Source organism: Cryptotermes secundus, unplaced genomic scaffold, assembly GCF_002891405.2.
Source record: "Cryptotermes secundus unplaced genomic scaffold, Csec_1.0 scaffold1054, whole genome shotgun sequence".
Taxonomy (NCBI): Eukaryota; Metazoa; Arthropoda; class Insecta; order Blattodea; family Kalotermitidae; genus Cryptotermes; species Cryptotermes secundus.
In genome coordinates this window covers 468657-495617 of record NW_019719379.1, presented here as the reverse complement: position 1 = coordinate 495617, position 26961 = coordinate 468657, and the positions used below count along the sequence as shown (strand labels likewise).

Genomic DNA, 26961 nt, shown 5'->3' with positions numbered 1-26961 from the left:
CACCATTATCATAAAACTGCATAAAGACATTTAACCCTTCAGTGTGGGCATTTAAATACCACAGTTGTGAGTGTCCTGTGGTAATACTTTTTAAATGAACATTTAGGTTTTGCTGTAAAATAATTTATTTATCATAACCAGAGCCCAGATTTTGATGACATGTCATCTTTTTTTCCTTGTATCCTACACGATGCTCTTAAATATATAAATCTCGGATATGAGCTGCTGGTTACAGAAATGTAAATTTTATAGGTAATTTTTTTACATTTTTAGGTTTAAGGTCATTTTTTCATTTTTGTTGTAATTTTTTGGTAAATTTTTGGACTTTTAAGGGCATTTCTTGTCATTTTTGGCCAATTTAGGGAATTTTTCTTCATATGTTTTCTGAAATGTGAATAACATGGAAGCAAAGTGTTCTTTCTTTTCTCCTTTAGGTCATTTTTCTGGATTTTTTTGGTCATTTTTTAAATATTTTCAGGTCATCAAAATCTAGGCCCTGCATATTACATTTTTGGGTCATTTTTTAAATATTTTCAGGTCATCAAAATCCGGGCCATGATCATAAATTTTGAGCTATGTGAGATATAATTATGACATTGTCCCAAAAAGATGGATTCATAAGCTTGTTTTATCACATGAGTGATGCTATGAGCAATGGTAGCAACTACATTTCTTCATTCACAGTTCAAAAGAAAGCACCTGTCTGACTCTTCACATGGAAGGGCTTTTATGTGGTTAAAGGATTGTATTGAAATTTCATATTGGTGGCTGCTGAAATATATTGTTTGAACTTAACTGTAACCCATTGTGGATGCCTTCTGATGATGGCCAGTAGCAGCCAAAACATGTAAAAGCAAACTTTTATATTCTCCTATTAAACTTGTTACATTCAATGGAGCTTAATACTCATGGCGGGTTAGTTAGTTAGTTAGTTAGTTAGTTAGTTAGTTATTGGAGAGGGTGGGTTTTCCCATGCACTTAGACCAGTATTGGTCCATTGTGCTTCCCTCTATGATATTCTACCAGTCTCTATACCCTACCGATACTGGTGCGTGCCATCAGTCCCGACTGAGCCAGCGAGTTTGGCCTTTACTGGCTTGGCGGTATCTATGATGCTTCCCCCATCTATCAGAGGTGTTAGAGACTACTGTTGGGCGGGAAATGTCCTTGAATTTTGCTCAGTGACCTCCTTTGTAGATATGAGGTTCTTTTACGTGCCATAAAGCTACGACAGGGGACCCACGGCTTAAAGTCCCTCCCGGAGGACTTGTTCCCTGAATTTTTCTGCCCTTAAAAATTCCACGACCTCTGCCAGGTTTGAACCCGCGTACCACGAGTCATGAGGTGGGAACGTTATCTCTAGACTATGGAGGCTGCTCTCATTCATGGTTTGTCACAGGCTTCCACCACAGTGGCTGAGGTTTGATCCCAGGTCAGGTTATGTGGGATTTGTCATGAAAAATATGACACTGAAGTGGGTTTTCTCCATGTACTTCGGATTCCCCACCCGTTTCTCATTCCACCAACTGTTTTACATTCATTAATCATCCTATCATCCATACTTGTAGTCTTGATACTGACAGTATCATCAAATAATCAACTTAAAGAAAACATCAATTTTAATGTATCAAGCTGCAGAAGTTAGATTCACTCTTTAGTATATGTATCTCTTCAAATCAGCATTCTGTTATAGTTGTAGAGTATAAAAACTCTCCGACAAATTGAGGAATTGCTGTTTGGATGTCCATCCCATCTCCACCAGCCATTTTTTAAGAAAACGTTGTACATTCCTAAATTAGCATAATTGAAAGTATCAAATATTGGAGCACAGAGGAATGCTGCACTTACAATACTTGGCAGTAATTACCAGAGGAAGGGAAGATTGTGTTCATCATCAGTATAATTATTTCTCTCTCTCTCTAGCTCTACAGCCCTTGGGACCTTGGCTGATTTTTTAGTCTCTTAATCCTATACACAATCGGTAGGCCTCCTTGGATGGGGGATCAGCCCATTGCAAGGCTGATACCTACACACAGAACAACACAGACATAATAAATGCACACAGAAAGCCATGCCTTGAGTGGGATTGGAACCCACAACCCCAATATTCAAGCAGGCGAAGACAGTTCATGCCTTAGACTGCGCAGCCACTGTGACCAGCTAGCATAATTATGTTTGAATGGTGAAGAGAATATTCATACATAAGTAAATGAAGTAATTGGATGGTGGAGAAAATTACAGAATGCAGAGCTTCAGTATTTGTTTTATTCACTTAATATTGTTACAGTTATTACATCAAGAATTAAATGGTGGGATATGTAGCATACACGGTGTGTCCAGGATCCATTAGGACTAATTTGTTTAAATTTTGCCCTGCAGTGCCATCTGTTGGCGAGTTGTGGCATTAAGATTCTTGAAGTTTCAGCTGTGGCTGTCTATAATTTCAGAGTGCAAGCATTGGTGCATCATGTGTTCTGACTTTGAATGTAACAGGACTGTTCTGATGCTCTTCAGAAAATGGTGGTTGAACAGAGAGCCAACATCAAATTTTGTTTCACGTTAGGCAAAACAGCTGGAGAAGCGTACAGAATGATGAAAAGTGTGTACGGTAGTGATTGTATGAGTTGCTCGAACATTTTTGGATGGTATACTGTATTTTGTGACAGCAGGGAGGACATTGAAGTCACTCCCCATGCATCAAAAGCCAAGAACAAGTTGCACTGAAGAACATGTGAAAAAAGTGACTGAAATCCTTGCATCAGACAGATGTGTTTCTACAAGACTCATCGAGGAGCTTTTGGGAATACCAAAAAGAACTATGCATCAAATTTTGACTGAGGATTTGGGCAAATGGAAGGTTTGTACGCGGTTTATACCGCTTGCACTGTCAGGCGACGAAAAACATGCCAGAGTGGAACACTGCAAAGACATGTTATGGTTGGCCCAAAGTGATACAAAATTTACAAAATCGATTGTTACTGGTGATGAGACATGGTGTTTTCAATATGAGCCTCTCACAAAGCGGCAGAGTGCAGCGTGGTTGAGCCCAAAGAAGCTGAAACCAAAGAAAGTGCACATGCAAAAGAGTCGAGTAAAGACGCTGCTAACCGTTTTCTTCTATTCCAAAGGAATCATTCACAAGGAATTTCTGCCAGAAGGTCAAACAGTGAATTCTGATCATTATCTCGGAGTCCACAATCATTTGTGGCCGAGAATTCTTTGAATTTGACCTGAATATCGAGAGCAAGATTCCTGGTCATTCCCCCACGACAGTGCCTCACCCCACAAATCGAAGATCGTGCGCGAATTTTTGGCCAGAAAAGGGATCACAGTTCTTGATTATCCTCCGTATTCACTAGATTTTGCTCCAGCAGATTTCTTGTTCCCAAAAGTTAAGTTGGCGATGAAAGGAGACCGTCACAACACCATCCAGGACATCAAAAGGGAATGTACCGCAGTTTAAAATGCAATTCCACAAAAGGAGTACAGTGACTGTTTTCGAAAACTTTTCAATCGATTCCAGCTATGTATTGATTCAGAAGGAGACTATTTTGAATAAGAAGAGTGAAATTCTGAAAATAATTCATATGTTGTATTTTTAGTGAACACAGTCCTAACAGAACCTGGACACACTGTGTGCATGAGTATGATGAGAAATTCATTCAAAATTTGGTAGCATATCTCAAGCAAAAATATTGATTTGGAGACCTAGGCATAGGTAGACAAATAATTTTCATTTCATGCATCCTGTTGTGTTACAATATACAGTCTCTTTATTACAACTGTCACAACACAACAGATATCAAGATCAGTGCCTAGTTTCGGCTGTGCTACATGTTTCGGCTATCAACAGTCATCATCAGGCAAATACCCGGTTAACATATATACACCACTAAACTGCAGTACTAGTAAAATTGGATACAATACTATTGATTATATAGAACACTTGACGTAAAATACAATAAATCAGATTATATAAAACAGAAGTTATAGTATAAAACAAAAATAAAATTCTTAGATTAATGTTTTATATCATCGAATCAGTCGTTGGTTTTGTAATTTCTTTGTGTTCCCACGGACAAATTGGAATATTCCATATATATATATATGTGTGTGTGTGTGTGTTTTGTATATAAAATTGTATAGGAGCCTCATGATGTAGACGTAGTAAATTAATGTTAATTGTTTAGTCGGTGCCTCATCTTACAAAGTATTGTCTGTTCTGTAGGGAATGTAAACAGTGCCGAAACTAGACACTGATCTTGATATTTGTTGTGTTGTGACGGTTGTAATAAAGAGGTTATAGACAAATAATGTTGAAATGGATCTTAGGAAAATAGTGTATTTTTCCAGTTCAGGATGTATTCCAATGGCATGCTTTTAACGAACATGGTAATGAACTGTAGCATTATATAAAACTAGAGGCTTTCTTGACTTACTGAGCAACAGTCAGTTCTTCAAGATAGACCTTGCACGTTATTTACAAAACAGATGTCTAACATTGTTTTTGCAAGTTCGTCAAACAGTTATTTCCATCACTTATCCAGATCATGTCTAGCTTTGCTGCTGCTATAACGACAAGACTTAATCGTGGTTGACCTATTTGTGATAGATCCTTCATAACTAATTTAATGAACTATACAAAGTGTAGATATTACAAAACAGGCACTTGTTTTCCATAGCACATGTGTACAATGTAAGTAAAAATATGTATGCCATTGGAGGTGGGGGCATGCGGTAGCATAGTTGGTTGAGGCACTATGCTACAAGCAGGAAGGTCGCAGGTTCAATTCCTGATGAGGTCATTGGATTTTTTCAATTCACCTAATCCTTCCAGCCACTCTGTGGTCCTGGGGTCAACTCAGCCTCTTTAACAGAAATGAGTACCAGGAATATTCTTGGAATATTCTTGGGGGTAAAGGGCGGCAGGTTCATAAGGCTGCCAACCTCACGGCCATCTATAAGCCAATTGTCTAGAAAATGTGGGAGCCTCGAAGTCTCACAACCCTATGGGCCTCCACGGCCTGTTACAGGGATACCTTTACTTTTATATCATGGGATGTGTATGGAGCTCACGTGGCATGTGCTGTTCTTTCATAGCACTTTCGTATATTTGTTTTTACATCAGCTGGATGCTTTTTTTGGGAGGGGCAGGTTATCAGGAATGCTGGATGTTTCTCATCAGATATAAATGTGATGATTTCAATTTTTCAGGTGAGCAGAATGGGTACAATATTCCTGAAATGGTATCATGTCCAGACCTTCCATATTGGTTGTCTGATGAAGGGGCCCGATCTCTTCGTGAGATGAAGGATGATCGCCAGTTACCTGAACATGCGAAGCGTTTATTGTGTGATGCATACATGTGCATGTACCAGAGCCCTGATGTTATGATGTACAGATAGGAAGGTAATTCGTAACATTTAAACACTGGTTGAGTTTGTGATTTGTAAAATTCATCCTTTTATTTGATATTAAATGAAAATGGTTCTACATAAACTGTTAATACTGTATATCTTGTGAAGAAAGGAGGCTGTTGCAATTTGAGATAGAAATAAAATTCTTTATCATCAACAACAACAACAACAACAACAACAACAAAAACAACAACAAGAGTCTCCAGATTTCCTAATTTCAGTGGGCAGTGTGGAACAAGTGTCTGGTCTTCCAGTTAATATCTGAAACCAGAACATACAGCAGATTTAGTACTGGCTATATACAGGATGTGGACAAAATAATGGAAACACTAAGAAATTGAGGACTAGAATATGTTTGTGTTGACTGTATTGAAAGAACTGTAGTTGACAACATTGAATGTTCTTCCATTTGTTTACACTCTGTAGTGCTCATGACAGTGCATTAGTGATTGTGTTGATTGACAGTCTGCATGAAAGGATCGGAAAATGGGAGACTAGCATGATTTTGAAAGAGGACAGATTGTTGGTGGGCATTTAGGTGGAGCATCTGTGAAAACTGTGACATTCAGTGTATCAAAAGCATCAGTTTCTTAGGTTATATCGGCATACACCAATCATGGGAAGACAGCATCGGTGAAGAGGAGAAATGGGTGAAAATCAACATTGACAGAAAGAGATCATCATACGGATTGTTTAAAAAAATCAGAGAACTGCTGCAGCACAGGTTACAGCAGAACTGAATATTCATCTCGCGAACCTGCTTCCACAAAAACTGTCTGATGTGAGCTTCAGAAATCCAACATTCATGGTAGGGCTGCAATATCTAAACTTGATTACTGAAAGTAATGTTCAGATGCATAAACGATGGTGTCACAACCATAAAACGTGGACATCGGACAACTGGAAAAACACATGATATGGTCAGATGAGTCATCCTTCATGCTTTTCCCTGCATCAGAAAGAGTTTATGTTTGGAGAACATCCAAGGAAGCCTACAATCTGGAATGCCTGGTTTCAGCAGTGAAACAAAGTGGAGGTTATGTGATGGTTTGGGCAGCCATATCATGGTATTCTGTTGGTCCCATTGTTACCCTTCATGGCTAGATTACTCCAAGGGAGTATGTGGATAGGTTGTGTAATCAGGTGCAGGACATGATCCAGATATTTCTGAACAACAATGCAGTTTTCCAAGATGACAGTACCCCCAATCACACAGCTTGAACTGTTCAGTCATTGTTGAAGAGCATGAAGTTGAACTTCAACTTTGTCCCTGGACAGCACAATCACCAAATTTCATCATTGAACCAGTCCCATCTTACACTCTGGTCAGTTTTGGAGAATAGAGTGAGGAACAGATTCCCACCTCTTTAACATCTGTAAAGCAGGTTGAAGATGTTCTTCAAGAAGAATGGTAGAAGATTCTGCTGGAAACGTTTGAAATGTTGGTAAGAGTCCATTCCAAGAAGGATTGTGGCTATATTCAAGGCCAGAGGTGGTCCAACACCATATTAATAAGGAAACATATATAGTATCAGTAGTGTTTCCATTATTTTGTCCAACTCCTGCACTCTCCCCTTACCATAGAGCATTTATATCTCACTTATTGTACCGTATGTTCTGGAAGAAAGAAATCATATTCTTACAGTGACTTGGAATTTTACTGTAGCAGCATATAAGTAGTGGAGAATGAAAGCCTGTGATGTTGGGTCATGTCACAGATTTCATCGGTAGAGAGCATCAGTGTGACGTGAAACAAAGCGCGTGACTATATTTCACTGTAGCCAGTAATACACATTCTCATGATTTGAATTTTTTTTTTAATTGTATGTTGGAGATTTACATTTTAAGGAATTTTTGTAGGCTTGCACTTGCACTTGTTCATTCATTCACATAGGACTTTCTCGAATATAAGTAGAGAGAGGCTGCACATTGCATCATGTTTAGTTGTTGAATCTGATGTCACTGAGACTGATTGCCAGGAGACAGTATTCTCTTTCCTTAGCTGGTACATTTGGCAGCTGTAAAGACAGCTTGTGTAGATTCGAGCAGAATGATTGCCAAGGATACCTTAACAGAATTTAAGTCTTGATGGAGTGAGGTAAAGGAGCCAGGGTGGCGTAGTTGGCTCTTTCTGTACTTTACATGAAAGAAAATGTGAATGGATGGAATTAAGTTTGGAAAGGTAACTATAATGTGGCAGCTGTCAGGTTATTAGAGTTGTTAAAATGCTGGAAATGGCATGTTATGGCTCCCATTCTTCATTTGCTCTATTTCATAAACTGACTTAATTCTCACAAAATTTTTGTTCTTCTCTGCAGAAAAGAGAGGCCGGCCCCCCTGCAAAGTGACTCTTTCATGACAGCAACATTTTAGTCAGTTGTTCAATGCAGTTAACATTTTCACTGTGGAACCTTTAGATCAAATATGTTTCAGATTATACAGGTATACGAGGGGGGACCCAAAAATAACCGGAAACGACCTGTTGCGCGCGCTTTGTAGTTACGAGTTGTGCTGCTAGGTGGTGTTAGCTGGGGGTCTCCCGCGACTGTTAGTGAGCTGGCGTCAGTCTGAGTTAAGTGGTTTGTCTGTGGTGCTCTGTTGTGTGCGTTCCTGTTTCAACCCTTTGGCGATTAGTGAGATGGCCGACCAGAAGGAACAAAGAGTGTGCGTGAAATTTTGCTTTCTGTTAGGGAAAACTGCAGCCGAGACTGTTGGGATGCTTCGGCAAGCCTTTAATGATGATGCTTTGGGGAAATCACAGGTCTACGAGTGGTTTTCCCGTTTCAAATCTGGCAACATGTCAACAGAAGACATGCCACGCCCCGGGCGTCCTTCGACAGGAAGAAATGACGAAAACATTGCCAAAATCAAACGTGCAATTGATGAAGATCGTCGAAAGACCATTGACCAACTTTCTGAGGAAACGAACATCTCATGGAGCACGGTCCAGCGAATTTTAACCGAAGGTTTGCACATGAGACGGGTGTCTGCAAAATTTGTTCCTCGCTTGCTCGGAGATGACCAAAGAGAAAACCGCGTGAATGTTTGCCACGACTTGAAGAGTGAAGTGCAGTTTTCCCTAACAGAAAGCAATATTTCACGCACACTCTTTGTTCCTTCTGGTCGGCCATCTCACTAATCGCCAAAGGGTTGAAACAGGAACGCACACAACAGAGCACCACAGACAAACCACATAACTCAGACTGACGCCACCTCACTAACAGTCGCGGGAGACCCCCAGCTAACACCACCTAGCAGCACAACTTGTAACTACAAAGCATGCGCACGCAACAGGTCATTTCCGGTTATTTTTGGGTCCCCCTTCATATTAACTTACATTTTTCCATTAACTTTTCTTTTACTTTGTTTGGCAGGAATTGTAACTTCTTGTGCAACCATATGCATAGGGATCATGGAAATATGTCAGAGTGTTGCTTTTGGAATGATCCAAGACATTGTCCATTATACCAGTGAAAATTTTGCTTGCCACATCATGGATTTCTAGCTTATACTCTGAAATATCTGCTGTATTTAAATGCTGGTTATAATGTATTTTGCAAAACAGTTTCAGTCAGGAAAGATCAGTGAATAAATGAAAATGGAAGTAGATAGTGTCTAATGAACATACTACTCTTTAGCAGTGATCAAATTTCTAAGCAGTTTATTTCATTTATAAGTTTAACCTCGTCGGAAGGTTGCGGGTTCAATTTCCAATGTCACTGGATTTTTCAAGTAACCTAAACCTCCCAGCCACACTATGGCCCTGGGGTCGACTCAGCCTCTAACAGAAAGGAGTACCAGGAATCTTCATGGGGGTAAGGGTGGCTGGCCTGTAGGGCCGACAACCTCATCATCATCTGTGAGTCAATTGTCTAGAAGATGTAGGAGCCTCAACATCTCACAACCCTATGGGCCTCCACAGCCTGTTACAGGGATAGCTTTACCTTTAGCTTTATAAGTTTAATTGAAGCACAGAGTATTCAAATCCCCATTATGCTTCCTGGTTAGTACTATAATTAGGCTTAAATATATTTTGTGCATAAAACCAGAGATAATCATGCCTTCACTCTGCTTGTCAGTACTAACCAAATGAAAGCATATGTAATCTTAATACACATTGTTTCTGTTACGTGAGATTCCTACAGTCACTGCCCGTTTTGAAACTTGTTGATTTATTTTAAATATTCCGAAAGAGAATATAAGTAACTGACACCAGTACAAACCTTCAGACTATATAATATGTAATAAAATGCCCCCGTGTTCCAGGCATATTTTATTCTTCTAACATACTTAATGTGGTGAATGTATAGCTAAATGATATTCGAATACTCTGTCATTTTCCAATGTTTGGGTATTTACAGTGCTTCAATACTGTTAACACACTGATGGAACCTTTAAATATGGAAGGTTAAATTTTGCACAGAACTCACAGCATAATTGCATTATCAGAACCATGAAGAAGTACTTCAATTTTCCATAGAACATCACAATTAGCATCTCAAATGTCCGTATGTTTTTAATGTCAAAGTACATATACTGTCCAAAAATCAAATGGTAGTACAAACAAAGGGAAGAACTCATGCTTCCATATATAGGGAGGTTTGGCAGAAATTATAACAAGGTACAGCAAATAAATTCCAGGATTCAATTTTATTAGTGCATATTCTGGATGGCTCAGGAATGAGGGCTTGATTCCTGACAGAAGCATAAGATCTTTCTCTTCTCGACACTGTTCAGATTGTTTCTGGGGCCTACCCAGCCGCTGTAGTGGATGCGGTGAAATGATTGGAGCATGAAACTGGCCACTTCCATCTAGTTCTGATAGTAAGAATATGTGGATCTATACCTCCATGCTTCCTGTCTCAAGTCATGGTGCTTAATTAAGCAAGGGGACAGATGTGTACAAGACAATATCATTAAGGCCCACTTCTTATGGAAAGTAGGCAAAAACAGGAAATTTAAATCTTAGGGTGCCTCTAAAATACGTTCATAGAAACATCTAAAACGATAAACTGGAAAATGAGGAAACAAGAACGTTGAAAAAAGGAGTATGTAGATGAGTAATGAGTAATTTCTTGAATGAGAACATATTCTTCCTTAAGTCTGTCATTAAGAAACTGATGGAAGTAAGAAGTTTAGTATAGGCTGTCTAAAGTGGGTAATAGCCCAGACTTTGTGACTTGTCATGCAAAACAGTGTTGTACAGAAATGGTAAAGGACAGATTTTATGTTCACTAGCCTGTTCCAGAACTTCAGTTATCTGTCACAGGGTGCTCAAAAACATGACCAAAAAAATTTAAGTCTTCTAAACCATGAGTTTAGAGACAAATATGGAAGGGAACAGGAATGTCTGTTTTAACCAAGTGTAGAGTGCTTACTTTTAACAAGAAACTAAAGTGAATGAGAAAGTACATACTTTATTCTAAACATGCCCACTTTTTTGTGGTGCACACCAATAAATTTAGTCTGCTTTTAATTTCTAGTCATGTTAAATGTCAAAAGAGATACTTCATGTGGTACTTTTTAAAGGAAACTTGGTAATATAAACAAAATTCTTTATTACTTGAAAATTAATCTTTACACAATTACTGAATCATCAAAATACAGTACATGGTTAATACTACAATCTGAAAGGACAGTGAATTGAAGGCATAAGATAGCACATTATTTGTACATTGTAATCATTCAATCTTCAGTACTTAAGAAATGTACTGAAACCACAGGTAATTCTGAAACAAAATGCATGTAAAAATAAATCATCCATTTATAAACACGTATCACTTGAATCTACATTGTAATAACAGGAAATATGTAAATAATGCCTTCTAAACCATATTGCACCTTCCAAATATGCACCAATATGGAAAACTGATGTTAAGAAGTAACAGAACAAAATGTCATATGCCTGAACTGAACTGGCTGTGCAAATGCTGCTTTTAAGGGCTCCAATTTCTGTTTACAAACCATGTATTTTTTTTATTTTTCTTACAAGCAACTCATATGAAAAAAATGTTAATGTTTTAACATTAGTGATCTGCATTTCCTACAGCGTTAATAGCCATCTTTGCACAATCAACAAGATCTAATTTTTGTATAATAGCGTTGTGTTTAATAAAAAAATATTATAGAGGATCCTTATTAATATTTGCAACTCAACAATACTACCACTATGATCATTTTGTTAATATTATAATACTAATTGAAGCTAAATGTTCATATACTGAAATAATGTTGGGTAACAGATCAAAATGTCAGAGTTAAACTTTTGTTATAGCATAACTTTGGATGGTATGAATTATGTAATGAAATGTCAGTTTTGTGATATCACATCACTAAATTGTAAAATAAACACAATAGTTGCAATGTATATTCATTCTCTATAAAAAGGGAATGACCACTGTACTCACAGGGAGTCGCAATGCTGTTAAACACTTAATAGCTTAAGTACAGTTCCATGATATTAAAATACCAGTAGATTTGTACAGGCAGTCTCATTCCTAGAGTTATCCACTGGTGTGCAATAGATTTGGGGTCTATTCATAGGCATCGTGGTTTTTATGCTAGTAAATTCAGTTGATTATAATAAACATTTTGCAAATTTTCCTCCATTGCTTGACTGAAGAAAAGTTTGCATATTTTTTATGGAATAATGTGACAGTAAAACTCCGTTATTATGCACGTGTCAGGAGACGGGATGAAGACCTGGGTTATTGGCAACTTGCTGCATTTCATAAAATTTCCCAGATAAATATTTTTTTAGCATGGAAATTTTCGTCTATAACATATTTATCATATTTACATTTAAACACATGCCTTATTTAATCAGTGTTTTTTTTTTAATTTACCAGTATTTTCTTCTGGCATAACAGCTGATGGCATTTCTTCATCATGTACATCTCAAATGTTTTGTAAATGTAAAAGATGGAGATGATCACAATCACTGTCTTTCCATTCAATTCATCATTTCACCAGTGCTATTCAATGATTTGCTAATTTCAGGGGTCTCAAGCCCACACATTTCTTCATTTTTGCTGTCATCTTGTTATTTCAAACATGCCACACTGATCGAACTCTGGAGGGCTTTTCCATAGCGCATGTAGAGAAGCATCGGTGTCTCCTCTGCAAATCACTGATCATGTTCAAGGACATATTACCCACTCAGAGCATCCAAGTTGTTTACGAATAAAAGAATTGCAGGAAATTTTAAACGAATCTGTTTACAAATAATATACAGGGTGTTTCACGACTTTAGGGCATAACTGCAGGAGGTGATTTCTTAGGTCTTTGTGATCAAAAAAGTTCATATAAACATGTATCCGATTTTGGATGGTTACGGAGTTATGACCGTTTTAAACTCAGAATAGAAGGTAACGATTACTGACAATACACGGAACAAAATAATAAACCAGCATAATACATGATACATTTAAAGTGTGAATGTAAAGTTAACTTCGTGGAATTACCTTTAATTTGAATTTATTGGTGCTTAAAGCTGATTTTCGAAAATTCCACCACTGGCCGCAACACAGGCTGCTGCTTGGTTGTGAACCGTGCCGGACATACCAACCCACCACACCTTAGGTAGCTCTCAAGTGTCGAGATAGCGAGAACGCTCTGTCTGTAGCTGGCTAAAAATAGCGACCCGCCAGCTGACAGACGCAGTTCACGCGAGGGATTGTACGGGAATGAAAAAAGGGTCATAACTCCGTAACTACAAAATCGGACACATGTTTATATGAACTTTTTTGATCACAAAGACCTAGGAAATCACCTCATGCAGTTATGCCCTAAAGTCGTGAAACACCCTGTATATATAATAATATTAATATAATTAAGAAATTAACTCCACGTGTCACAAAATACATCACTGTGAAACATGTCTGAATGTATAAGGGGTGGGCCTTCTTGGCCCTAGCACCGCGACCACAGTGATCTATTGTGCCTATGAAACATGTTTACATATTGGAAGAGGCAATTTTAATAGATAATCCAAAAGTACAACAATACTGCTGAATATTCTTTTCAATTCGAACAGTTTCTCAAATAGTGACACTGATGCCAGGTATCTTCTCTCTGCATGACTGCTTGCGTGTTGGCAAATATTTGCATAATAAAAACAAGCAAGGCAACAAGGGTTCCAGGGCCAATACTGTGACATGAAACAGTGTTTATTCATGTAATTTACTGTTACCAAACAATATATCCACATTATGTTTGATCTCTTTTATGAAGGATATTTGGCAAGTAAAGATACAAAGTCCAGAAAATATTTGTAAAGCATTTTTTGGGGGGGAGGGCACTTTTACAACACACCTTTATCTACTTTTCAGCATAAGTCACCATAGATCACAATGCACTTAGTGTGCCTGGGAATGAGTTTTTTATTCCAGCATCGTAGAAATCTCCACCTGCTCTCTCAGCCATGAAGAACAGTTCTTAACACTTCTGGACATTGTTGATGAAGTTCAGCAATGGTTAAACATCTGTCAGCATGAATGTTTTCATCCAATTTTTGGACAATTTCATCAGTGACAATGGATGGCCTTCCACTCCTTATTTCATCGTGAACATCACTTCTTCCTGCTTAAAATTCATGACACCATTTTGCCACGTTTTGCCTGTTCATATTATATTCACCATATACAGAAACAAGCTGGCAATGAATTTCAGCAGCAGTTTCTCCTTTTGCATGAAGAAATAACATTACTGCCCAAAACTCACATTTGGCTGGATTTTGAATCAACATGGCCCTGTCATACGGTTCCTATCTCACATGGCAGCACCGCCATTTCCAAAAAAAATAAATATCCCTTGCACTTTTACTGGGCTTGTATCTTTACTTTCCAAATATCCCTCGTAACATAAGCAATAAAGGGTCTGATTCAAGTTTTGAACAATCCTGTATATTAAAGAGAATGTACATATTTTTAGAACTGTTCTAACAGCTCTTTATTTCAAATCACATTAAGAGTAACTTTTAGTCTATCATGGAACTGTCCACAGTATGATAAAAGAAACAAATTGTATACTACATAAATCTGTTTAGTTTCCTAGAATGGTGAACGTATAAGCTCAGCAAAATGTATAGATTGAAGGCCTTGAAAATTCCTCTCCAAATAATGTTATTTTACAATGCTTCAACAATCCAACATCCTCTTGTGATTCAAATGAAAATGAATTATTTACAATGCTAAAAAATTAAAACATTTGATATATGTATATGTTGGAATCATAAAAGAATCTATATTTAGTGATAAAACTATGATCAAAATGTTGACTATGACATGGTGAAGCAGAATGGTAAGGAATTAAGGCCTCCTACAAGTCTTCATCCATGTATAAGGTGGTAACACATATATGTTAATGATCTCTGCAGACCTGGCAAATGAAAAACGAAAAATAAGAAATCACATATAATGTAAATCAGGTGTTCATAGCTGTAAATTTTGTACAATTAACTGCACATTCCAGACTATTAGTTGCACTGTGTAACCGTCCAAACCTTTTAATACTCTTTAATGGACGCGTGTTCCTTTTCAGCCATTTCAATAGAGTGACTGATTTATAAAGGTGACCCATCCATTAAGAAGTTGACATGCTTTTCGCATTTATACAGGAACAACTTATTTTGTTACCTGGACCTTGGGTGACCGTTAGAGGGTCGAGGCAATTATGAAAAGGATATGTTTGTTGTCTCCCCTAAACTAAGACATAAGTGCTTTCACATGTAGGGTCCCGGGTTCAAAATCTCTGGATCTCTTCATTCTCAAAGTTAGTAATGTGATTGTCTTGTACTGATGGTATCATGATTTGGCAGTTAAAATCAGCCATTAGAAACTATTCTTCTCTGGGGAGAAAGGCCGTCTCCAAATCCTATACAGTGGATGAAGTGACGCTCCCGCAGAATAGAAGCAGAAGCACTTGGCGTTCAGAATTCATCAGAGACAGACGTATTGAACTTGGCGTTCAGAATTCATCAGAGACAGACGTATCGGACTTGGCACTTAGAATTCACCAGAGGCAGACGTCATTTACCTGCTCTCTCTAAGTTTATCTAAATTTAACAGTATTTATTTAGCTCGATTAATCTTTGGCACATTCCTCCCTACTCGCCGATAAAGTTATAGTTTGATTCTGAAATAAACAATATTGTGATTAAGCAGAAATAGAGTATTTATTTGTATCAGTGGACTAGTTTAAATGTGCAGTCTCCGCGTTGCCCCAGTTATTACCGTGGCACAACCCTGAGAAGAGTCAAAAGTGTTCTACCGAAGCGGGCAAACAAATAAATAAACATAAAGATAAATAGGCAACGGTCACGAGAAGTGGTGAGCAGCGGTTGCGAGAAGTGACGGCCGTGTGCGGTTGTAACTGACCCTTCAAAATGCAGAAATCAGGGAAAAAATTATAGTTGCCAGTACTGCATTTGGCCATGTTATAGTCTTAAGAAACAAAATTAAAGTGCAAAGTAAGAATATGTAATTTTAAATCCCTTAGCTGCTGATATAAAGTTCCAAAATGTGTAATAGTGCCATGTAAAGCATTGATGATTCCAGATTTTTACAGATTCTTTGCAAAAGTATATAAGAATATACTCACAATGGGAAGGCTATATACATCTGTCTTTCATCTCAAAAATTGTGATACAGATGAGGGTCTACACCAAATGCATCAGACAAATTTAACTGTGGTCCAATCTTTTCTTTACAATAAACAAACGCTGAAGTTTATCAGTTTTCTCCAGAACTTCTCACTGTACAAAATATTTATANGAAGCAGAAGCACTTGGCGTTCAGAATTCATCAGAGACAGACGTATTGAACTTGGCACTTAGAATTCACCAGAGGCAGACGTCATTTACCTGCTCTCTCTAAGTTTATCTAAATTTAACAGTATTTATTTGGCTCGATTAATCTTTGGCACATTACTCCCTACTCGCCGATAAAGTTATATTTGATTCTGAAATAAACAATATTGTGATTAAGCAGAAATAGAGTATTTATTTGTATCAGTGGACTAGTTTTAAATGTGCAGTCTCCGCGTTGCCCCAGTTATTACCGTGGCACAACCCTGAAAAGAGTCGAAAGTGTTCTACCGAAGCGGGCAAACAAATAAATAAACATAAAGATAAATAGGCAACGGTCACGAGAAGTGGTGAGCAGCGGTTGCGAGAAGTGACGGCCGTGTGCGGTTGTAACTGACCCTTCAAAATGCAGAAATCAGGGAAAAAATTATAGTTGCCAGTACTGCATTTGGCCATGTTATAGTCTTAAGAAACAAAATTAAAGTGCAAAGTAAGAATATGTAATTTTAAATCCCTTAGCTGCTGATATAAAGTTCAGAAATGTGTAATAGTGCCATGTAAAGCATTGATGATTCCAGATTTTTACAGATTCTTTGCAAAAGTATATAAGAATATACTCACAATGGGAAGGCTATATACATCTGTCTTTCATCTCAAAAATTGTGATACAGATGAGGGTCTACACCAAATGCATCAGACAAATTTAACTGTGGTCCAATCTTTTCTTTACAATAAACAAACGCTGAAGTTTATCAGTTTTCTCCAGAACTTCTCACTGTACAAAATATTTATAACAAAATATAGAGCTCATTAAGGTCTAAAACTATCGATTTTTTTTAACAAAATGCAAGGAAAAATAATTTCTGATTCTCAGGCAGAGTGGTATCTAGTATGAAACACCTTTCCATTCTCGTCAAATATGAAACTGGCCATAACCAACTCCTGACCTACTTTTCTTACTTCAATAACATCCATTTTCTAATCATGTTTCATATTATCTAATTTAATCCAGTTTGTAGCCTTTTCTTCTGAAGTTCAAATATTCACTTTACTCATATTTTGGCTGAAGCCACCATCTAACGTTTCTGCGATAGGTATGCTTTCCTCAGCTATTTCTGTCAACCCCTTCTCCTGCTTTTGTTATTAACAATCAAAATTTCAGTTGTTAGAAGATCAATCTTTCACTACTTTGTTTTCAGTGTTCTTGTACTCACTCATCGCTTTGAGCTCTCTCTCACAGCCCCCACCCTTCAACCCTCAAGTACGTCCTGCTGTAGTACAACTAATATTTTGTGACAAATAGTGGTCTACTTACATATACTTTTAATATGTCTCATCTTCATCTTCATCCATAGCAAAGTCACTACTAAAGCCAGACTCCAGTGGGTAGAAGGGGCTATTTAATATAACAAATATATTAGAAACTATAATAGCAATTTGCTGTACTAACTATATTAGTGTACAAACAGAAAGTTAAGTAATGATACCATCCCGGGAATATAATCATTCAGTATATTTCCCAAGTCTTGATCCACTGCAAATTGCAGTAAATCCAAATTATGATCAGATCATTGTGTACATGATATACAGCTTCATTATACCAGGTTTTAATCTTGCCAGTCATGTATGCATACATTCTCATTCTTACCAATAATTTGACTTATTGTCATCAAGCCCCCCATTTAAGGGTCTGTTATGGGCTTTCCTGTGTGAGATACACTGCACTTCCTATCACCATGAATAAACATGATGGTATATGTAAATGTAACCATAATACAAGTTTATTATAGGACTTTTGTATGTGGTGATTTGTGTCATTCATGTCTTTTTTTAATCAAAATGTCACACATACACTATCGATTTTAAACATCAAGATTCACTAAATGTTTTCAATGTGTAATGCTGACCACTGACCCAGTTCTGATCAAGAAGTGAAACGATTTCAAATTTTCTAAATGAAATTTATTTCTCAATACAGTATATTAAATTGACACAGTCTCGAAAACTCAGTTTTATTCAAAACTTCTGTATTGTATAAAATTAAATTAATTAGAAATCATTCCAGACTGAAATGATCTGTAATTATAACAATGATGCAATGTGAAGTGCTGTTTTTGTTTATTGCTGCACTGCTTGTATGTTCATTTCCTATTCTTGCAGAGCTTAACATGAGTGCAAAGAAATAATTACATATGATGTGCAAATAGTTTATGAGTAAAGATGTACAAACAAGACACAAGTGTGCAGAAATAAAAGCAAAACTGTAGAATAAACTCTCACTTATCCATTGCAGAGCATTTTAAATTAGCAGACTATAAGCTAGACAGCTCAGTTGATAAAGCCCAGTATATACCAATGGCCCTTTTCCTAGGAGTAATGACACAGCATGAAGCTGACCACTCACTTCATTAGTGCTGATATTAAGAAAGATTATGAATTTGCTCCCACATGCCTTTGAAGGCAGAGAATAGCTTATACAGTATCACTTTATTAATCTAAAAGTGTGAGAATGATGAATGTGGACTTCCTGAATTGGCTTCATTTTAAAACATAAGTTCATGATTCTGAGCATTACAGTGAGTAAACAGCATGATATGAGTTAAGAAATTGGCTATCCTGACAAATTTATGTGTGGTTTCCCTCCATCCTTTGGGGCAAGATGATCGCTTCCATATCCTTCCTAACATAATTCATAAACATTATGTAATTTCTCATCCAATTCCAGTGTAACCAATGCAACTGGTAGAGTGCCATTCAAGAAACCAAGAAACATATCATGTGATACAGGAAACTGTACTCTTTTTATAAAAACTGATGTCTTCTATGTCACTAATCTCTAGATCAAAAGATGATTCAAGGCAACTTTATGATGCCATGTCAAGGCTCCAGAAATACAACTTAGATCTAAAAAACCGTTTATGGAAAATATTTGCCCACAGTCTATCAGATGTTTCAATACAAATAATTTACTTGTCATCAGTCTCTAATAACATGCCTGTGGTGAGTGGATGACCATATTTCTGGCACATCACGTTGAGCAATTCATGTAAGTGGCAGAGAACTTTCTACATGTGAGCGAGTTCCGAGTTTTCGAAACTGAATCAAGAAAAAATATTCTTGATAGCAATTCCAGCGGGTTTTTTTTTTTTCTGAACTTCAAGAATTTTCTGATAGCTGCTTTCACTTTGCATATTGGGGGCATGTCAAAAGGCACAGATATTATATCTGCCTGAATGGAAGATGAGTTCCTTCGGATCTATAGTTATCGTCTTGAATTTGAATAATATCCATAAAAGATGTTTTTAATCTGGTTTAAGCTTTTAGCATGCCCATAGTAGAGACTGCATCTTGCACTACTGTACTATGTGAGATATGCAAGCGAGAGAAAAAATGTTTCAAGGTCAGAAGCTTCAAGATGCCACGAGGTTGCCCAGAGTACCATAAAAGTTATGAAACAAAAGCAGTACTATACCAATTTACAATATCATGAGATTCTGTGCTAACACATGTAGTGCTGGATGTAAAAGTGGCAGGACACATTAGGAAAAGAAGTATTAGCAGGAAGGGTAATAATGTTTTATAAAGCATCAAGCACCACAGTTTGTACTTAAAGAATGTGAACTTCACAACTGTGAAGTGACAAGAAAGTATATCTCCAAGGAAAATGGTTGAAGGCCAAAACAGCAGAAGCTGGAAGTCATCAATTCTGCCTGAAAAGTGTCATTTGTACAGATTCAAAGACAGCCTGGAATGTCAGTCTTGTGCAACACTGTTGCTCAACAAGAGGCTGAAACTGTGTGTCCCCATCAGGATGATGTGTACATGATGCAGAGGAAGAGATCTTTGTCGCAAAGGTCTTCACTTTGCAAGAAGTTGCCACCATACTCCAATGCATTGTTCATAACATGCCAGCATATTTCATTATACCATTCAGGTACACCATCAATGATGTAGGTACAAAATCTGTTGTCATAAAGACATCGGGCCATGAAGTGTCATGAGTGACTGAGCTGGCAGAAAGCATGACACTAACACCATGTGTCAGTGAATTGAAATGACTGTGTCCTTTCTGTAAGAATCTATGGGGCTAGTAATCATGTGTAACTAAAGGATGGAAGACTGGTTACAAGTTGTCTGGAATAGGAGACTGAGAGTATGTTTGAGAAAACAAGAAATGCTTGTGTTGGATGTATGTAGGTAAGTCAGTAAGTTACAAATGGATATAGAACTTAAACAAATAAGAGTACTGATTTGAAAAATGCTTTCATTTTTCTCAACATGAACTCGCTGTACATTGAGGCACTTGCCCCATCATTTCACAAGCCCCTGAAAACCAGCAGCATAAAATTCTTTGGGCTGCTGCCACCAGGCGGTGTCTGGGATCACGAAGGCATACTGCTCACCGCATTCCAGCCTCAAGGACAAACCGTAAATGCTGACTCCTGCTGTAACATCCTCAGGAAACTTCGTAAGGCCATTCAACGGAAGCGACCAGGACTCCTCACCAAAGGCGTGTTGCTCTTGCATGACAATGCGCTTCCCCATACTGCCAACAAGACAAATGAGATGCTGCAAAATTTCAAGTGGGAAAGTCCTCGAGCATCCTCCGTATAGCCCCGACCTTGCTCCAAGCAACTTCCGTTTGTTTGGCCCTCTTAAACATCATCTTTCAGCTGAACATTTTCCCGACAATGAAGCTGTAGAAAGGGAAGACACCGCCTGGTTCTGACAGCAGCCCAAAGAATTTTATGCTGCTGGTTTTCAGGAGCTTATGAAACGATGGGACAAGTGCTTCTATGTACACGGAGATTATGTTGAGAAATAAAAGCATTTTTCAAACCAGTACTCTTATTTAAGTTCTATATCCATTTGTAACTTACTTATTGACTTACCCTCATATTTGAAGGTTACTGAATTCTAGATGCCTGAAATGTGATTCACCCACTGACTTCTGGCCCTGCAGTCATATCTGGAGGGATGAATTTAAGCTACATGTTCTGATGATCATTTGAAAACAGTTGTATTCCAAATGGATTATTGTAGAGGAACACGTTCAGACACCACAGTGACAATAAACCAAGTGTAAAACCACTATGCCTCTGAAATCAAGACACTGGCAACAGATCTCACCGGAAGTGGTCAGATTATGTAAGAAATGCTGTATATCTGATGAAGTGGATGGAATGGAGGATGAGGAAGAAGTGCAGTGTGCTGGCAATGAACGTGAGACAAGATAGGAATTGTGAATATATTGAAACTGTTATGGTGAACAGAGACTGGTAAAGCTGAATAAAGGCTAGTGACTTCAAGAAGGAAACTAACTCAATAAATTCCATGTATAATACGGTTTTTTAATATTTATTTTGTCTCATAAGTTTACAATAAGATTATGAAATTCGTTCATAAGATTTCTTTCTCTGTGCAGACATGCTTCCTAGTGCACGGACATCTTGTACTCAGGGAAATATGATAAGTGTACTGTAGAAAAGGTAGCTAGTCTTATAAATCATTTCATTGCAGTGAAGAAACTGGTCTATTACAGAAAATTCTCATTTGCATCTCGATTATCAGAAGTTTCCAAAATTCTCATCTTGAACTGAAAGTCATTCTCACACTTGCCTAGAATTTTCCATTCTTTTACACAATACTCTTGTCTTAAAATTATAAATATTTCTCTCTGCATTGAAACCTCTTGAAAATTTTAATTCCATTGTCGTTTGATTAAAGAATTTGTCTAATTTGGTATCAATGAGGTTTTCCTATAATCTCTTTAATATGTAGGTGAGGATTATGTTAAAATAAAAGGATAGTAACTCCATGCTTCTTACATTAGTTCATACTTACTTAATAGCTCTGCAAGTGAAAAATACTATACGTTTCATCTTCTTATTATAAAAGAAATAATTAAAGGACCAAAGGCACCCGTCTTCACCAAATGGATCTGATGCAAGATCGGGATTGTAACTGAAAATACAAGGATTTTCCATAAGTTACAAGTTTCTACACATTCTACAGGTATGAGGAGTTCTTTGTGATTTTGCATCCCCACTAATCTACAGATTCAACTATTCCAGATATTAATCTACTGTAGACAAAACTAAGAAACAATGCAGATATTGAGCTTTACAGAGACAATTTTCTTTCCTTGTATTTTGTTAAAAATACATCATAATGAAAAATGTTTCAAATGAACATTATACACATTAATGAGACCTACATTTTGTCATATACTATTTTTTAGGGTCAACCACTTTTGAGAAATCAGAGTTTGACCTTTATTTCATATAAAATAATTACAGCAGACCAGTACTGACAAATCTGAAATTTGTCAAACAATCTTTGTTGCAGTCCCCAACACAAATTTTCATAAAAATCCACAAAGTAGTTTGGAGGTGAAACAGGGATGGACAGGCATGGCCTACAAATTTTTGTTGTTGCTGTTGCAGTTTGTGTACTGCAGCCACAAAAACATTATACTAACCTGTAGATGTCACAATCATTCATAGAGATTTCATCATCAACAGCAGCCCAGAGCTGGGCTCGCATTGCACGATACTGTTCACCAGCTGTGGCACTCAAGTTGCTGTCTACGGTGTTCATCACCCACTGTTGAACATCGTCAGCATTATATGTCACCTCTTACTAATTCCAAGAATGACATCATGCTCAAATATTACTACATGATTAAATTTAAGGTAACATTGGTAACTAATTAATTAAAGACATAGTTCAAACAAAGGAGATACAGATAATATATGAGGGTTGGAACTTTAATAGGGGCAACACTGCTGTAAAGACGCCATGAAACGGAACCAAATAATGTCACTTATACCACACATTAGTTACATAGCTACCTTACATCAGAGCAAATGGACTCTCCCTTCCCACATCGCGCACATGCGCAGTGACGAGAAGAACAGAGCCTTGTGTTAGCTGGCGGTGTAATATAGTGTTGTCACGATGTTTTCAAAACAGGAACAACGGAGTTGGATAAAGATTGAATGTGCCAGAGGCCATACAGCATGACAGTGTCATCAAGATCTTCAAGAGACTTGCGGGGAATCTACATTGCCTTACAGAACAGTGGCAAGGTGGGTAAAAGTAGTGACAGCGCCCGCTGATGTTACGTCACCGCTGGCAGGGGAGGGGATGTCCTCCATAGCGCAATACGTCATACTAATGAGGGACGCCAAAATGTGGTGTCGGCCAGGTCATCTTAGTGTCAGTGAAGAAGTGTATGCTCTTTCCACGTTACTGGAGAGTGATCGACACCATATGATTCATGAGCTGGCCCAAGAGACAGGATTAGCACATACGACTGTGCTTCACATTCTGAAAGAACGCCTGGGCATGAGAAAAACTGCATCACAATGGGTTCCACATGATTTGACGGAAATGCAGAAATGGCTACGATACGACGCTGCTCGTAACCACTTGGAGCGCTATGGGCTCAAAGGAGAGGCTTTCTTACACCATATCATTATGCTGGATGAGACATGGGCGAAATCATACGAGCCACAAATGAAACACCAATCGAACGAATGGCATCATTATGGTTTACCACAAAAATCCAAAGTTCATCAGAACCCCAGCAATGTGAAAGTTATGGTGATTCTCGTGTATGACTGTGATTGTGCTATCCTAATGCATACCGTTCCCCAACAGCAGACCGTCAATGCGCAGTATTACTGTTCATTTTTGGAACACAACCTGCAACCACCTTTGAAAAAGAAGCAGCGACACTTTCTGCAGAACCCACCCATCATTTTGCAGGACAATGCTTGGCCGGATGCAGCGCAAGCTGTGGCTGATTTGTTCAATCAGTGGGGCTGGGAAGTGCTGTACCATCTGCCATACTCCCCGGACTTAAGCCCTTGTGACTTTGACTTGATTCCTAAGATGAAGGAACCACTTTGTGGCATTCACTTCAGAACTGTTCCAGAGATTCTTCAGGCAGCAGACCGCTCCATTTGAACTATCAACACAACAGGCACTGCTAAAAGTATCCTATGACTTCCACATCGCTGGCAACAGGTTGTACACAATGCTGGTGACTACATTGAAGGACAGTAAAACTTTGAAATATGCATCTATTTTGTATCAGTTGTAAATAAATAGTTGCCACTATTAAAGTTCCAACCCTCATAACAAACACAACTCTTTCTATCATCTCTTCACATGTCCAATTTTTCCCACATTAGATTTACAGAAGTACCTCGACTTACAATGAGTGCAGTTTGTCTTTAAATTACAAATGTAAAAGCAGATTCTGTCCCTGAGTAATTCTAAGCTGGATTCTGGTAGTGACTGAACATCAACCTTCTTAAACAAGTGGGCAAGACATTCTCACAAACTTAAAGATATGATCAGGAATGTCGTAAGACAAGGCCACATGGTACAAGTGTTTCAAGAAAACTGACTGACAATCATTATAAGATGACTGCCAACAGGAGCTCATAATAATGAGATCACTATAGTGATCTCCCAACTGAGAATGTATTTTTGGAACAAGGTGTTATAAATCAGAATACCTGAATATTTGTGTACTATAAACAGCAGTTCTCTCAATCAGTGATTATTTCAGCTGGTACACATACCTGTAAACTTATGTATACTGGCACATCTGTTGATACATTGTATTACTGACCTTGAGGGTAATACTGAGTGTGAGAATACTAGGAGGCATGTTAAAAAAAGGTGCTACTCATAATAACTAGAGAATTTGTGATAAGAAAAACATAAATATCTCTTGTTAAATCCAAGGACACTACTTTAATTTCCTTTATCATTCTCTTTTGTCTGCTGTAGTCACCTTGTTCTACATGCTTTTTACATCTGGTTTAACTCTTAGGTACTTTGTGAGGGCAAAAGGATTCCATAGGTAAAAATATTTTCAAAACACTGTCCCAGGTTTTATCCACTGAAATTTTAATATATTTATAAATGCATGCACTATATTAACAATCTTGCATCCAATTAATACACTGGTATCGTACATCACATTTACAAAATAGTATTACACTGCACAACTGTAGTAATCTGTGCTCACAATGACAGCTGTCTAATATTGAGGGCTGTAGTGATATATGCCACACCAATGCATGGGTATCAATCCATGTGCGTGCACACACAGAGTGGAGGGCATGTCATAACTTGAGCGTTTAGTCACCAGCTTTTCACCATGGATGCCGAGGTTAAATCCCAGGGTAGTCCATGTGGGGTTTCTAGTAGACAAAACAGCATTGGCAAAGGACTTTTTCATGCACTGCAGTTTTCCCCTGCCAATTATCATCATCCTCCAGTGCTCCATACTCATCAATCATCAGGTTCTGGTACCAGAGGCCCATTTGGGGCTCACAGTACCACCAAACTCTTGTCTCACCCCACTCTACAGGTACAGAAGAATGGAAAGACTAATATGAGCTTTATTTACAGGTGTTATTTTTATTCAAAGCTTTACATACCTGCAGGCTGGGCTCCTTACTGAATTCATGACTTTTTGCATCAGAGAAGTCATAGTCAGGGTGAAATGCTGCATTAAGTGTGGCAATGAGGTAGAATAATGTCTTACGGCTGATGGTGTCACACAGTGGGCCATCCTCATCACCAGAAACACTCTGACTGTAAACAAATGAAACTGCATTAACTGGATACAAGAGAAAAGGTAATGAAACCGACATGTCATAAGTCAGCCACATGCACTGCACTATCCCAGTACTAACCAGATTTATCTAACGGGGTAGTCATTTAAGAAACATGAACTGCATAGATAAACTTGTTTTTCACCTGTTGTTACGCAGAACACCGTAAACAGTTGTTCCATGACTTAGTAAAAGCTGCAAACCACATGCTGTCACATAATGGGGATAATGAGAGCTCATTTCTTTTCCCATGTGTCAGGAAAAAGACGGGCTAAAATGAACTCTAGTATCAAATAGTTTCAATGCTTTCAAATAGTTCAATTACAAAGGGAACTTCTTTAAAAGAACACATGTGTGTGGCAGATTGAGTTTTCGGGCCATTTTAATGTAATTCAGCTCCCTATTTCAAGACCACCCCTATGCCTGACAAGTGGTCATGCCTGGTCTTTACCAAATCCCCCTCTAAAAAACCATCTCACAACAGAAATTCCTGTCCTTGACCTCTGGGGTCACCTGTGCTATGAAGAACAATGCAGGTTACATATCTAAGACCACCCCTCCCCCTGTATGCCCACCAATGGATTAGTGCTCCCAGCTATGCGTCTCTATATACAAGGTGTGTCCCAAAAGTCATGAAATATATTTCTTTCCCGCGATCCTACTGGTCGGAGTGTGCTGGAACCGGTTGGGTTGGGGGGGGCCTTTAGCTTCACAGCGCGCCCAAGGTCAGTCTGCTCGAGCATCGGAGGCGTCAGTATCGCTGAGTTAGTGCACCTGTGTTTTGTGACCACATCACGGCGCGCGATGGTGGATACTTTCGAACAACGTTGGGCGGTCAAGTTCTGCACAAAGCTCAACAAAAAAGCTGCCAAAACTCACGAACTGCTTAAGCAAGCCTACGGGGAGTCTGCTCTATCATATGGCACACCTTGGCTTCTGCGAAACTGAAGAAGGCGAAGATGAGCAAATCCAAAGTGAAAACAATGCTCATCTTTTTTGATGCCAAGGGTGTGGTCCACAAAGAGTTTTTACCCCAAGGACAGACCGTCAATGCTCCCTACTACGTGGATGTTCTAGAAAGATTAAGGAAAAGGGTCAT

General features: G+C 38.1%; 2 protein-coding genes across 4 annotated transcripts in view; one reads left to right on the top strand and one right to left on the bottom strand.

The window, feature by feature from the left end:
- The window catches only part of LOC111866022 (ubiquitin carboxyl-terminal hydrolase CYLD), a 38047-nt gene extending 28896 nt beyond the window's left edge, over positions 1-9151 (top strand). For 2 of the 3 annotated variants that reach the window (XM_023854527.2, XM_023854509.2), the window contains exon 14: positions 5215-5547. In XM_023854527.2, coding sequence (XP_023710295.1) covers positions 5215-5405 — 191 coding nt within the window. In that variant the 3' untranslated portion in view covers positions 5406-5547. Of the gene's footprint in view, positions 1-5214; positions 5548-8791 lie in introns of those variants that run through there. The other variant, XM_023854518.2, reaches the window with a different exon arrangement.
- A 5147-nt stretch (positions 9152-14298) lies between these two features.
- The window catches only part of LOC111866054 (repressor of RNA polymerase III transcription MAF1 homolog), a 15865-nt gene continuing 3202 nt past the window's right edge, over positions 14299-26961 (bottom strand). Inside the window, exons 3-7 of the mRNA XM_023854588.2 lie at positions 25686-25842; positions 22703-22827; positions 22066-22185; positions 17537-17617; positions 14299-14795 (exon numbers count right to left, since the gene is read on the bottom strand). Coding sequence (XP_023710356.1) covers positions 17545-17617; positions 22066-22185; positions 22703-22827; positions 25686-25842 — 475 coding nt within the window. The 3' untranslated portion in view covers positions 14299-14795; positions 17537-17544. The remainder of the gene's footprint in view (positions 14796-17536; positions 17618-22065; positions 22186-22702; positions 22828-25685; positions 25843-26961) is intronic.